We start from the raw sequence: 16023 nt of genomic DNA, 5'->3' as shown, positions 1-16023 counted from the left end.
GAAAGAAAAATGAATGTTATAATGTAAATAGTTGAAGTTGGAAAAGATTAAGTGCTGAAATTCTTGCCGGTGGTAGAGTCACTACAAACGGACAGACTTGGCGTTTCAAAAGTGCTTTTAAAAAATGAATTTAGAATTTTAGAATTTGGATTTTTTGTTTCTATTATCCAATCGCTAATTATTGTCTGTTCATACTTCTTTTTCCGCTTCCAGCGAGCAACAGGAGGAGAGTGAAGACACGACGTACCTGCCGCTGACGGACTCGGACGGGAAACTTCTCCCCGTACACTTTCTCACCTGCGACGAGGTATACTACTCTATACAGCCGATTGGTGCAGTGGGCAGCGACCCTGCTTTCTGAGCCCAACGCTGTGGGTTCGATTCCCAGAACTGGAAAAAATGTTTTTCAGAGAACTAAATGCCAGATATGTTCCAAAAAATTTGTTTATCCGCTTTTTCCGGTTTTTAAATCATCCCATATGCTTTAAGAACCAAAGCGGACGAAGTCGCGGGCAACAGCTAGTAGATTAAAGAACATCCAATAATTAATAGTAGGACTTCGGTCCCGGAGCACACATTCACTCGAAAATTAAAGGAAATTGTATATAATTTCACAATAAATTACCGGTTGATATCTCAGAGAGTAAAAGTAAAGTACAAAGTTTGTTTTAAGCGAAAGCTTATAGAAAAGTCATATAATTCTATAAAGGATTACATATAAAAAAAAAAATGGGTCTGAATTATTGCTCTAACCAGGCTTGTTAAAATGATAACGTGAGATGGTGATAAAAAAGATCCCCAACTAAGTTTCTTTTGAATGTCTGAGAGTTCTGCTCGTTCTGCTGACATTATGCTCTCAAAGGTGTGCTGAGTGATTCTTGATTCTGTGATTTCATAGATTTACCTAACGATAAATATAAAAAAAAATTTAAATTTAAATACAATATTTTCATATTATTAATTTTTTTATATTTTTTAATTTTGTTTTTGATTATTACTGTTTATAACTATAACTATAACAGATATAATATCTGTTATTTAATATTGATGGGTCATAGTTACCAAAAAAATAAATATATTCTATCATTGATTTATTTTCTTAACAATGCTTAGCTATAAAAATTTATAAAAAAAAAAAAACTTCCACCCTTTCGAATGCCAAAGCAACCGGTGGTATTATTATTATTATTATGAACGATATACTTACACAAAGCAGTTAACATCGCAGGGCTTTGTCTGTGCCAGGTGGCGGAGGAGGAGGCGTTGGTCCGGCGCTGGGTGTCGGCGCGAGCGGGCGGCGGCGCGCTGGCGGCGGCCCAACGCCTGCACGCGCGCCCGCTGCTCCAGGCGCAGATGCTGGAGGAGTGGCTCAACCACTACCGGCGCCTCGCGTGAGTTGCCCCCACTACCGCGCGCTTTCACGCAGCGACGTGCATGCTGCTACCGGTAAATAACAGTAATCAGTGTGTGTAAACGAGAGCACGCTAAGTCGTCGGTCCCGGTTTTTAAAACACGTGGTAGCAGTCGTTAAAGCCCACCGACACGCGTTGCAGCAGCGTGGTGGGTGTGTGCTCTGAACCGATGGCCGTGGGGCGCAGTTGTCCACGACCCCGCTTTCTGAGTGGCCAAGGCCGTGGGTTCGACTCCCACAACTGGACAATGTTTGTGTGATGAACATTTATAAGTATTTATTCATAAAAATATTCATCAGCTATCTTAGTACCCATAACACAAGCTACGCTTACTTTGGGGCTAGATGGCGATGTGTGCATTGTCTTAGTATATTTATTTATTTATATAAACGGCCTCCTATGAGGAACGTATTCTGTTTCCAACAGTGGGACGTTAATAAGCTACGGATGAAGATAATATGTCAAATTTATAAATGGTTTTATTCACGTAGACCTTGTCACAGGCACTTATGAAGCGTTCATACATTTAACATGTTACACTAATGTTAGTTATGGTGATAACTGCATTCGTTAACTTAAAACTAAAGCTAGGAAGCTTCCAAACGCACCGTGGTCTAAGAAGAGCTCCCAACAAAATTAGACAGGGTTTTTTTTATTATCATCATCTCACAGTCTGTCTTAGAACGATATATAAGTTTAGTTAGTGTTAAGTTTACGAATATTGTTATCGCCATCATCTCACTAACTTGTACACATTTCTCATGTAATGTGGGTATGTGGGTCTTCCCCGGCTTTTTTTTTTGTAACCATAATAATTGTCTTTATTGTGTCTCATTTACAACGAATTCTTATAATATAAGGAACGGAAACAACTGTATTAGTAAAAAACTGGGTTACAGCAATTAACGCCCACCTCCGGGTTTGCATTTGCTTTGTCTTTAGATATTTCTTTACCGAATACTAATATAAAGTTTGTTGCAGCCAGCAGACCAGAGGCCCGTTTCCGCCGAGACTTCACACAGCCGCGGAGTTCTCCTCCGACGCTGACACGGACGACGAGTAACACACACACTACACACATAACACGCAACATAAAGACGCTGGCACACTTACAACACGCCACTCGCTACGCGTGTTGAATCTATTCAAATCGGGAGGTCCCTTTAACCAGAATTGCCAGGGGTTTAAAACAGTTGTCCTGACTCATTTCGATGTGTGGGTTTATGGTGGAAAAACTCAAGAGAGATTTTCCAATTTCCAACTTACTACAAATAAGTGCACAATAACAGGTGCACCTATTCTCTCACTCTCTTAGTACGATGGGATCGAGAGCTTAACGTGCTCTCCGAGGCATTTAAGATAAGCCCAATACTATTTATTGGCTCGACCCGGGGATCAAGGATTTCCTGGTCAGCATTCGAATATATTAACCACTAGACAAACGAGGCAGCTGTCTAGTCAGTTCACTGGGGGCTATATAGCATGTACCGCCGGGTGTTGATCGCATTAAGTATAGTCTATATTTTTTCAAACCTTCGAAATCTTTGACTGAAGGCGCCATCTTATATATAACTACTGTCCTACTATATAATATGCCGAGTTAGCCAGAAAGATAGCGAGTTTAAATTCCGCTTCTTCTTCAATTTATATGCGCATTAAATAAAAATCCTCAAATTATGTGTAGAAACACTCAAGTTACATTATTGACACAGTAGGTCACAAGTGTAGACATTTACTCAATGAGACACTGTTTATTTGCAGCCCAGTGGACTGCAAAGCTAAGCGCATAAACTTGCTGGCTTATGTGTATTCATGTAAAAAAGCCATTGTGGCACAAGTGTGCACACTTAGTATTTACTTAAAAAGTGTGATTCTCGTAATAATCTGAAGGATTTGAATTAACGCGGCATGCGTAGCGTGGCTTCGAGTCGTGTGGCGTTTTGTAAGTGTGTTTCTAACCTAACATACATTTTGTGCTATTGTCAAGCTTCTTACAATCATATTAAAAAATTAATGCTACATGTCATGTAGAACTGCGTTTTATAGACTTTATTTTATAAGAAATACGGTTCATATTTACGTAAATTTTATTGTGATTTGAAAGATACTGTACACCCTTGTGTGATATCTTGTTTAATTTGCTTAGTGAGGCGCGGCAGCTACATGCGTAATGTATCTTATCTCTTACAAAATAAAGTTCAAATTGAATTGAACTTAACATTCAAGATTTTACAACTCTACCACGACAAAACTAAGTCATAATTCGAAGTTGGCAGTTTAGTCGTCCTTCATTCATTGAACACTGTTTGTAATAATTTAAAACAGTACAAAGCCGCGTAAATAACTTAAGGCGAATAGATGAACTAAACTATGTGTGAACAAGCTGCAGCGTAAGCCCACTGGGCATACACAACTTTAACATAGATATTGAATAGTAAATTGAAATTGATGGAATACAAGGGCGATGAAAAGTTGAACGCGGAAACCTGAAACGACTGACATATAGTTCATTTTTTCCCACCGGCTTATTAACGTAATTTATGTTTTCACAATAGGGAATAAACCATTGGTGTTGAATATACAACGTGTAACAGAATTACGAAATAATATTGAACATTGTATAAGTATATTACATTAGGAATAACCCTGTAAGAATAATAAATCAAAGTAAGAATATTTATTTTTCCATACAAATAAATTAAAAACATACCCTTTATTTATGACAACCCTATTGAAGAAAAAAGACCGATACGTGCGTAGTACCTACGCTATGCGACGCTTACGTAATAAAGTGACAGGAGTCGCATGATTTTATATTTGCATATGATGCTAGGGCTGTATTGGATTTCTTTCAGTAAAAACTATGACAGTGTTTTACTCATAATGTACCTCTAAAGCGAAGTGAAGTATTATTTCGGTTGTCATTTACACGTTGTAAATAAAAGTGAAAATTTTTGAGCAAACATGTAAATAAGAACTAACAAAATGGACTATTGGTCAGCTAGGGTACGCAATACTTACCGCGGGTATAAAAGCTAAAGATGACGCAAAATTAAAAAAAGTAAATTTTGGTTATAAGGGGACTATTCATTGACTACGTTATAAATAGGTGTAATCATACGAAGTTTAGTCCGAAGAACAAGATATCAGCTAGTGGCAGGACGTACAGTTGACTAACCGCGCCCATCTACATAAAGTTTAAATCAAACTGTACATGCATACACAACCGATAGACATTTCTATTCCTTGTGGAGCAGTCGGTTAATAAATGAAGGCACGACGAAGTTAAGTCCATAAGTCAGATTTTGTTGCAACATATCAGCTTTAAGACGTCATAAACTCTACGATTTCACTAGAATGACTGACTTTGCGAGTAGAATGATTAAAATCTTACCACTTTGAACTGTAATGTGGTGGTTATTCCTTTAACAAAACATTCCGGATTCAGGTTTTTTAACATTAATATTTTATTTTACATGATAAATATACTATTCGTGTTAAAAGACTTAAGATTTCTATTACGTGCTGTAAGGCGGAATTTTGCCGTACATTTCTATATCTATTCTTCTACAATAACATTTGTATTCGAACCACCCAACTTCGCAAAAGAAATTTGACTTTGAATTTGTGGGTTGATTTCTTAAGACAGGCTCCAAAAATATGCCAAAAACAATACAACAAGTCTGTCTTCAAGCCTGATGAAGACATATTGTGCTAATTCCACATAACGCGGGATAAGTTTATGACATATTCTGTGCAATGTCCATCCACATGGCATGGCTAGCATAAAGTCCCAGAATTTATTGTCATTCTCTTAAAATGCTATGTAATTTTTCTGTTTTTACATTTAATTTACAACTATAGGCCACGGGGTGCTGCAATCGGATTATTTTATTTTTACTGTTATGATTTTCTGAAAAATACCCAGTGGGTACTTCTTATTTTAATTGTTCTAAGAATTCCAATTATTTTCGACTGGTTTGGTTGATATTAATTGTTCAAGAGACTTGGTTTATTTGTTCTGTAGGACATTTGAGAAACAAATAATTTTAGAATTTAAACTATCATAGGTGAAGTTTAAAATCTGTTACAAACAGCTTAACTAACACACGTGATTTTTTGTCAGGGATGGCTCGACTAGTTTGAACCCATTCGGTGTTGTCATACCACCCATTGTCATACTAATGAGTAAGGTCACGCGCCGCAACTCCAAGTAAGACCCCGAATGGGTTAAAAACTAGTCTGACAATATCCGACAAAAATTCAAGTAAGTTCTATGGTAAAAAATAAAAAAGTCTCATTTCAGTCGATGTCCAAAGTCAAGGAAAAAAAAATGCGAATTCATATATGATAATAATAGACGCTGTTCAAGAATGGTCCCTTCTTAAACTTATTGTAAAAGCTCTTTTGCAAAGAAGGGTAAGTTGAGAAGTTCTATATTGTCGTTGATATTCCCATAAATAAAGTTACTAAAACTGCTACCGCGTGAGTGATTCGTAACCGTCTTAAATTTATGGAAAAATAATCCCTACTAATATTATAAAAACGAAAATGTTTCTTTTTTGTTTGTTCGTTTGTTTTTCTTTCCTTTACGCCCTAACTAAGAAATCAATCAACTTGACTTCTGGCATAGAGTTAGTTGAAAAAAAAGGAGAGTAACGTCGACTCTTTGTCTGAGAAAAATAAACATATTTACACCGTAATAAACGCGTACGAAGTCGTTTAATTAATTGTTAAAGAATAACAAAATAACATCGCCACTATGGTAACGTTATCAACGACGATATATTTAAAATAATTTGTCCCATGCTTTTTTAGCACATTAAAGAAATCATGTAATTTACTAAATTCTAGTTGCTATTGTTTAAGTAGGAGGAGTAGGTATAAATTTTGCCAAAAGGTATTATTGCTAAGAATGCATCGCAATAATCTGATACGACTGGACTAGGTACTAGGAGGTATGTAGGTACTCGCCGTTTGATAGTTTCTGCAAGACTGATGGCTATCGCTTAATATACTTAACCCGTGTTTCACGTAAACTACCCACTTATTGCAAATTACAGTTATTAAAAGTTTTATTATCTACCAACTTAATGTAAATCACCGAAACAAGTCGCAAGTTTAGTACTACCACTTTTATAAGTTGCAACGATTTACCAGCTAAAGTGTCCAGTCTTTTTTGGTAGGTGTGAAAACCGTGAGGTTTTTGCATCTTTTTCAGTAGGATAACATAAGTCTCTTGTAATTAATTCTAACTACTCTAAACTTTGTATTTTAATGCTAAACGTAAAGTCAACACCAATGGAGTATGGGTCTAAATAGACCTATATTACATTCGTGCATACCAGTTTTTCGGTCGGCTCTTTTCTGCACTTCCAATTATTATCGATGTAACTTGAAAAAGCTGTAGTACTGTACATAATGCAGTTCATATCGTCTTTAATAGCCCGTAACTTAAAAGACACCAGCAAATGTCTATTATTTACAACTTATCATGACCCATAAAACTTAATTATCATTTTCATAACGAGTTGAATATCTGTCGATTATAACTTCTATGCCATAGTTTAGAATAAAAACGAAAATAATGCTTATCTCGCACATAAAGTGTACAATTAATTCAATTTATATGAACTTGTGTGATTGTTATGTACTTGAATGGATAAACATTCTAAAATTAATATCTTCTTGGGTTAGGTTGTGCCGTTGTTTATTTTTTCCTTTTTTTTTTTTAACTAATAACTATTTAGTCCCGGTTATGAGGAATTCAGTAAAGGCTGTATTTAAAGTTGTACTACACCAAAGTCTAAAGAAAAAGATAGACGTTTCGAGCTACTTATTTTTTGACTATTCACAGACAATAATCGATTGTTATGTTGCATAAAACTGTCAGACATAAAAACGTGGTTGTGTAAAGTGTGCAAAACTAAACACACTGTGCTTGTGGTAAATGAATCAAGACTATTCTGTATCTCAGTTGCCACCAAATCTAGCTACTGTGGAAAGTTGCCATTAAATAACGCCCAAACCATTACATTACGTAAATGTATCAGCCAATCGAGTTGAAGAAATTAATTGAGTTGGAAACTAAGGAATACAAAATATGGATTCAACAGGTTACTTGGTTGCAACATTCCACAGCGGCTAGCTAAATTTGCTTCCAACTGAGTAGCAGAATCGACCGACTATTCAATACATTTTACTCGTGACAACTCCGTCTATCTTTTTCCTTTAGTATGTATATCGCGTATATTTAATGTTAACAATTTTAGAACTATTCTATACGTCACACGTAAACAAGTATAACTTCTTAAGTAGGAGTATAACTTCTAACGCTTGTACATAAGTACACACACGTTTTTTTTTACTATTACAAAATATTCCACCTCCACTGCCACAATAGCTCCTGCAGCAACGTGCAAATAATTACACAAAAGAAGAGAAAAATAAAAACATTTAAATAATTAAAACGTACGTTTGTCGTTGCGGACAATGGGTCACCTCCTGAGATCTGGTTGCAGCGTCATGGCAGTAGGTACCTGCCAAGGTATACTCCGACGATGAATTTCAGTAGGGACCAAAAACGGGAAATACTTCTAAATTGCTGGTGGCTATTGACTTGGTTCGCTTAGAATATGTGGTTCACAACAGATTATGTACATTCCTTCGTCGTCAACACAAACTAACAAAAAATGTAACACCCTGTTTGTAAAATTGAAAGCCCCATGGGTCAAAGTGACTTCAAACTATGAATTAGAACTGCACGTCAGCTGCAATATTGCACTTTTGCTGCATCGAAACTGCAAACCGCAAAACTGCAGTTCTAATGACTACATTCAGCAGTACTTGCTTAACTGCATCTCGGGTTTATGCTGTATCTTTTCGTGACAATGGCTGTTGCTACTCGGTCGACTTATAACATAGTTCTAAAATACAATACGTTTTCACAACAGACTGTATGAACACGGAATAATACAAAATTAATGTAAGGAAATGAAAAGTCTATTAAAAAGTAAAAATAATGAAAAAAAAGAAAGATATTTTACAATACTGTACAGAGAGTTTAGGGTTCTAATAAATATTATTTATTGTATTCTTTTGGTTTTATGTAAATATATAAAATTTGGTTTTTGTGTATATTGTTTATTGATTCTATATATACATAAGTATATAGATTATCTCGCTACTTAGTGCATAGGTTTTTTGCCTTTTTGGGAATAAGAAGCTAAGTATTCAGTATTGTGAGGAGACTGTAGACCGGCTGGGTTATGCTGTATCTTTTGGTGGCGTATAGCAACTGGCAGTTGCCAGGTCGAATGTATAAATTGTTATTTGAAACTGTTATATTAATCGACACTGTCAGCATGACAGATTTGTATGAGATGACATGTCAAGACTTGGATGATAATCGGTTTGTACGTTGGGATTATTTGTATCTCTTTGAAATATTCCTACGCTTGCCATTTCATTCCGAAGTGACAATTACCTGTCTGAATAGACAGGCGTATTGCAGGTCATACAAATGGCATAGAACAACCCCTACAAAAAATAATTTTGACAATAATCAATCGGATTATTTTAATAAATAAATTATCAAGTTTGAATTTTGTTGCTCATTTTACAAGTCCAAGTTCAACTGGTCTACAGTTTCTAGAGTCTCAAGTGTAAATTTTGTGTGAAAAATCAAATGATAATCGCTTTCCAAATATTAATTACGTGCGCCTATTGCGGCGGTCACACTTCCAGGGATGGCTAACTTTTGGCACGTATGCCAAAAGTATGATTGTCATTTTTGCTAAAGAACTTTGTATATATCTTTCAGGTAAATGTACTAAAAAGAAGCAATACCTATTACCTATCAATTATTTTGGGTATATCCTAAGATGGGTCATGTAAAACTATGTTTTCATTGGTGATAAAATTTTATGATAGTAAAAATGTTTGCTATCCCGCATGCAAATGTCAAATTGACAGTATTCATTGACAGCGATTCAGAAGCGATACATGCGCGATACAGTCGTCATGTTGTCGCTGGTTGTATAGCTTCGTCCACGTACAGGATTGCGCATCACTACTATATTTATACAGACACGTATTGTCTGAAACGAACTTTATGACTTCTCGAACATTGTGCGTTTCGATGCGCCGGATACAATATTCGGTATCACCCAATCAGTGGGCCGTTAAAGTCGATTACCTGCGTACCTACATTCGCAGCTCATTTCCGTGACAACGTAAAGTTCGAAATTGGTTTACACAATCCTATACATTAATATGCTATACCCCGCTCTATCCTGATCTCGAATCGCTGCGAAAAGTTTCCGTAAGCTACCTTCCTTAGTTCACAGCCATATCTACATGATGATCTACATGTATTAAAATTGGAAACAGACTGATTGTCTGTATGCTTATTCCCGCTAATCTTGATAATGACTGTACCAGTTTCGGTTTGGTTTTCAATGATGTATCGAGATAAGCTTGGACAAACTTATTATTCTATGACTTACATTATAAATGGCTGAACGAAGGTGGATTTTTGACCGATTAATTTCGCGCCCGTTGGGTCCTTCAAATCATTATATCTTTAACGTTTCTGTAGCTGCTAAACTTTGTGATCAGATAACGTTGTAAACTTATGTCCGAGTGGTAATGTTTTCTACCTATTCGATCGCGTGAGAGCTTTATCAATTCCACACAAATTGTAGTTTACTTAACGCGATCGGTTCGGTAAAGAATCTTATTCTAGACACTCTAAATCGTTTTGTCTACTTTAAAAAATAGCTTAAGCAAAGGCAATCTCAATTTGGCGCCCCGGATTGACATTTGTCGCACGCAGGGCGCAGCAGGGCCAAATTCTTCACGCCATCGCGTACGCAGTTCGTAACCAAATCAGAGCGTCCAGCACGCTATGGCGAGCAAATATGCGATTACTGTTGACGAATGACAATGCTGGTTAAAATCGTGCGTTTTATGATTGATCGTACATTTGTGCCGACAAAAAAAGTGAAAAAAGTGACGACAGCCCTCCTTTTCCAACGGGTGTCGTGCGTAGTCATCTACTGCGATCACACACCCGTCCGCCCAGCGTGGTGAAAACCCTCCCATTGGGAGAGTCCTTTAGTCTAACAATGGACTGATACAGGCTATTGGCTATGAATTATAACATGAGCTTCATAAAAGTTGTTTTATGGTTGGTTGTATATTTGGTCCAACTATATGTAGTTTTATAGACAATTGTCAGAAAGTAGCCCAATTTTGGTAAAATGCCTTATGCATGTACGTTTGAAAATAAATGAAATTGGTTATTTTAATAGATGTAATTAATAATTTGATGGGTTCGCTGGCACTAGGAAATGACTGCTCATTTCCTAGTGCGATACCGGAAATTTAAATTCTAATTCATCGGTTAAGGTTTCGATGATGGGCAAATCCTCCTGGGCGTTGGGAGAGGCATTTAGTCCAGCTATGGACTGTATGACTGCGTGCTGCATGCGACAAATTTCAAGCAATTGCGTCTAGTGTTTGGACGCTGTGAAGACCCAACAGGGACGCAAGTTGGACGCACAAATTTTGCTTTTGTCTAATGCTTAAGATTTAGGTTTCTCTCAAAATAATACACACGAGGCTCTACGGACTCGCTTGGAAAGGGTTAAAGCAGTAGGTATGTTTAACGCTTCGTTCGAGAAATAGGTTAATTTATCGTCGATAGCGGATACATTTAAAAGTTAAATTAATAAAGAGTTACATAGTTGATAATAATAAAAAATAGATCGTTTTTATTTTTCGCGGTTTTTACCTTTTAATTGTTTCCCAATAAACTAATGATTGTACCTAGCTAAAACTAATATTTGTGTTTTTATTTTCATACACAAATTTGTCCAAGCAATTAATATCTCTTTCTCCAAAAATAAAAAGCGTACAATTTAATTTTAAATTACGTACCTAATAACCTGTATAGCCTACAAAATTTAATCAATAAAGCACTTATTTTATGAAGCGTTCTTTCTTTTCTGGGTGTTTTATTTTTTTTCTATTGCAACCTTTTTATAGTTATAATTGATGGACCAAGCGAATGGCACACGTGGCGTAAGTGGGGAAACTATCGCCTAGAAATAGAGCAACACTTCGCGTAGGGTATTCAAGAAACCCTTCCAACAAACTTCTGCCCTGTGTCCATCAACCAAGAGATGTAGGTGTAAAGCATCATGTGTCTGTAATTACACCGGCAACCACGCCATTCAGACCCGACCACAAAAGTGCTGCTTGGCTGCCGATATAAGCATGACAGTCCCACTTCCCCGGACGAGTTCTGCCACAAAGAGCTTTTTTTTATCTGATGCAAAAGTAAGTATGTTGGAAGTCGCAGGGTTTTGAGCCTTCTCCGGCCAATTCACTCCGAAAATAAATAGCGCTTCGAGCTAAATTCGCTGTGCGCAAGCTATGATATATGTACCTATAAAAATGCGAAACTCCCTGGCTGATATATGAGTAGGTAAGTTTCAACCAGCTCGCGTGTTTTGGACCTCGAAGGCTCTGCCGAGCGGACGTAAGTAAAATGTTGACATGTGCATACAAAATTTCTACTTTATGTTATTGTGACTGTGTTGTTCTCGTGTATAACGTGTGAATCACATTTGGGCAGGCCCTTAAAAACTTCATTGAACTATCTCTGCAATTACTAGTCAAATATGAAAATGATTTTGGCATTTGTAAGACCAATTTTAGAATCAAAGTTAGAAGAAAGTTAATAAACCTTGCAAAACCGAACAGCAGGGTTTAGAGACTGTAGAGACTTATACGTATCTGGGTTCCTTAATCTCTAGTGATGGCTCATGCGTTTCCGAAGTAAAACGACGAATAGCGATAGCTAAGGATGCGATGCTTTGGTTAACAAATGTCTGGAAGAATCGTAGCATAACGAATAAAACCAAATTGCCACTGGTACAAGCACTAATCTGTCATGTCTTCCTTTATGGCGTAGAAACTTTTGACTGTTTGCGCTAGAGAAAGACAGCGAATTGATGCGTTCGAAATGTGGTGCTGGAGGTGAATTCTACGCATACCGTGTACTGCCAAGCGCACAAATGTGTCAATTCTTTCACAACTTAAAATTAAAACACGTGTTTCTACCATCTGCCTTCAGCGCATCCTTAGTTATTTTGGACAGATTACACGACGCGGAAACAAGAGATTTAAAAGTTGATATTGGTTGGAAATGTAGAAGGCAAACGTCCCCGTGGCTGATCTCCAACCCGGTGGTCAGATCAACTAAGAGAAACTGGTGCCCGTACCTTCTATAAGGCAATACAAATGGCCAATGTACGGGAGCTATGGTGATACGCTCGACCGTAACAATAAGAAGATCTTCCTCCGAGCGGGTGATCGTGCTCGGGGACCGAGGTCCGAACATTCATCTTTGGAAGTTGTACATATAGTCAATGTGTATCATCATCATCTTATCAACCCATTACCGGCCAGAAATAGGTCTCCTCCCACAATGAGAAGGGGTCAAGGCCGTAGTCAACCACGCCAGTCCGGATTGGTGGACTCCACACACCTTTGAGAACATTATGGAGAACTCCCGGGCATGCAGGTTTCCTCAGGATGTTTTTCTCCTCGTTGAAGCGAGTGATATTTTAACTGCTTAAAAAACGCACATAACTTAAAAAAGTTAAAGGTGCGTGCTGGGATTCGAACTCGGCCCCCCGGAAGTGTGAAAAAAAATATCTCAGAAGTTGCACGCAGATGATGTCGCAAGTTTGTAAATATACTTATAGTGAAGTACATAATGCAAATTCACCATTAAAAACCGCAGCTTCTTCCTTCTTCTACTATTATTCTTTTTTTCTGGCGCAATGCAGAGCGTAGCTGTGTTATGAGTGGGAGGTCGTGAGTTCGATACCCGGCGAGGAAATTCTGACAATTCAAAATACCTCACTTTGTGACCGTTTGAGATGCTTCAGCCGTGACTAGTTGCATGCCACTGTACCGAAAGAGATAGCGCTAAGCTACCATCTTAGACTCCATCAACAGCTAGGCAAGGTAACTTGTACACTGGTACGTGGTTGATGACCAAAATCAGACCAGTGACTTCAACGTCCTAAATGCTCCGTCATTTGGATTTTAGGTCTAACAGCAAAGTATCTTAGGAAGTTAGGAGTAAAACGAGTAGGTACCTATAAATGCGCCAAGTACATAGGCATTTTAAAATGGATATTTTATATTAATTCACGCATCTATGGGAAATATGGCAAATTAGTCTCACTGTATATCGACTGGACTTTGGACAGACCCTACACCTACAAAGGATTCGATTAATAAATAAATCTGGAATTAAACCAACCAACCAAAAAATTCACAATCAGTATGATTTAAATCTTTTTTAAAGTAAAATAGTTAAATAATAATAGTAAATGACTGTAAACAACATGCTGTGCACTAAGATAAATTTTAAGTTTTATAGACAATTCAATACAAAAATTGTAATCCAAGAGTTGTATTACAGTTCACACAAGCATACTTACAATTCCTATAATCCCTTACTTAACTACAATCCCTATAATGTTAAAATAAAAAAAATAAAGTTTCACTAAGTGAATTGCATTCTAAATAAGAAGAAGGATGTGCACACCTACGGTGATGGCCAGGCGTGGTATTAGTCGATGGCACTTTTAAGAATATACGTATTTCAAATAACGGCAAAAAGCTTAGGCACTAAATGGTCATTTAAAAAAAATTGGAAAGTCCCTAATAAACAGACAAATAATTTACGGAATCTTTACTTTATTCGACCGTGATTTCGACTTTCGTGGTAAGCTCTTTTGTTATATACTACGTACGCAATAGTGTATGTATAGTCCCATTTTTTTACTTAGGTATCCCATATTTTTTCCAAGGTATTCATTATTCCGATATAGTCTTCGTTTAGAAAGTCAAGATTTGTTTAATAGTATATTAAGTATTATAATCTTTCTCAATTCTGTAGGCAACTACAGGCCAAGGTAAACTAAATAGTAAAATAAGAAAACGAATGTATTTCGCTCAGTTATTCTGAACGTCGCGTAACTTCTGAACGCACGCGCGTTTTCTGACAGCTGCTGTGATAAAACCTAGGGTGCAGTGTTAGCCGATTTTTTCTTTCCTAAATTAGATTTATTGTGTAAATGTGTTTTGAGTGTCTGATTTTTCATTATAAAGACAATAGTGCGAGTGTGTAAATAATAACAGTTTGTGATGAAGCTGAAGAAACATTTTAATTAGGCTGTTTGTTTGTTGTGCAGTGGTCACCGGTGAGGGATTGTAAAAAAAACAATATGGGTGAGTACGCCGGCTTAAAAAAAGTTTTCTATTCTATTCTAGCATCAATATGCTGGTAGTGTTTCTTGAGTTACTTGGTTAATGTTATCAATTCCTATTGGAAATTTCGAATTATGAAACGGTTCGTGTCGGCGTTTTCTCATGTTCAAAGTATCGATTTTTCTCATGCCTTTCTTCCAAGAAATACGATCGATAATAAAATAAATAATACTACATTTCGTGTAATTTTAAAAAACTCTTTGCTTACGGAGAGAGAGTTGTTATAAATTTTGGCACATGTTTAGGCTATTTTTACCTTAAAAAAAAATCTAGGTTTTGTATTTTACACATAAAGACATGGGAAATATCTAAATTTAAAAATTTACTGTAGGTATTTAATATACTTTTTTTATCTACTTCAAATACCGGATTTTTGAGGATCGCATAGGCACCCGATTTTCGGCAATTCCGTGTGTTGATTCCGACCGGCAAAGGGTCAATGCCAGATGAAAAAATTCTGGGTTCTTGTGTTGTAAATGGGGGTTAACAATAGTGGAACTCAGTTAAGCAGGTTGCAACTATAATTTTGGCTTAACACAGTTTAAAATGGGTAAAAATTCAAATCTTTTTAATACCAACTGTTAAAAAAAGGATTTAATGAATTTGCTCCAAATCAGAAATACATGCAAAATCATCTACAGAACATGTTTGGAGATCTCTAGTGTACAGCTGAATCTTTGAGTGACTAAGCATTTCAGATAACCAAGTATAAACCTAAGTGGTGATTGGGTAGGAGATCTACTTCACTTTCCAGGGGCAGAGTTTGAATCCCAGCATGCGCCTCTACTGTTTTGACGGTGAAGGAAAATATTTGTGAGAAAATCTGCATGTCCGAGAGTACTGCATAATGTTCTCAAAAGTGTGGGGCGTTCGCAATCCGCACTCGGCCAGCGTGGTGGACTATTGCCTTAACCCTTTCCCATTGTGGTAGGAAACCCCTGCCCTGTACTGGGCCAGTAATGAGTTCATATGATGATGATGATGTAAAAACCACCTATGGCCTATCGGTTTAAAACTTCAATGCCCTTGTAGTTTTGTGCATTTTCTATCTCAGAATATAAGTGCAATACCACAAGATGTGATGATCAAGTAATAAATTGTCACTACATTTAAAAGGAAACCTTTTTCACCATAACTTTTATCGTTAGCATGTAACATAGTTAGCTGTCGCATGCTACGTGGTCTGTGCTAAGGCAAGTGATTATATCACTACACAATGGTGCACTAATTACTTTGGCCTTGAGTATGTTGTCAC

General features: G+C 36.9%; 2 protein-coding genes across 6 annotated transcripts in view; both read left to right on the top strand.

Moving 5' to 3' along the window:
- The window catches only part of LOC120634172 (ubiquitin thioesterase trabid), a 30882-nt gene extending 27321 nt beyond the window's left edge, over positions 1-3561 (top strand). For 4 of the 5 annotated variants that reach the window (XM_039904602.1, XM_039904601.1, XM_039904599.1 and 1 more), the window contains 3 exons: positions 214-307; positions 1246-1391; positions 2394-3561. In XM_039904602.1, the coding sequence (XP_039760536.1) occupies positions 214-307; positions 1246-1391; positions 2394-2475 (322 nt within the window). In that variant the 3' untranslated portion in view covers positions 2476-3561. Of the gene's footprint in view, positions 1-213; positions 308-1245; positions 1447-2393 lie in introns of all 5 variants that reach the window. The other variant, XR_005659232.1, reaches the window with a different exon arrangement.
- A 10922-nt stretch (positions 3562-14483) lies between these two features.
- The window catches only part of LOC120634126 (actin-binding LIM protein 2), a 164354-nt gene continuing 162814 nt past the window's right edge, over positions 14484-16023 (top strand). The window contains exon 1 of the mRNA XM_039904521.1: positions 14484-14729. Within this exon, the coding sequence (XP_039760455.1) occupies positions 14726-14729 (4 nt within the window). The 5' untranslated portion in view covers positions 14484-14725. The remainder of the gene's footprint in view (positions 14730-16023) is intronic.

The sequence above is a fragment of the Pararge aegeria genome, chromosome 23 (genome assembly GCF_905163445.1).
Source record: "Pararge aegeria chromosome 23, ilParAegt1.1, whole genome shotgun sequence".
Taxonomy (NCBI): Eukaryota; Metazoa; Arthropoda; class Insecta; order Lepidoptera; family Nymphalidae; genus Pararge; species Pararge aegeria.
Note: the sequence above shows the minus strand (reverse complement) of the source record. Positions and strands in the feature narration are given on the sequence as shown.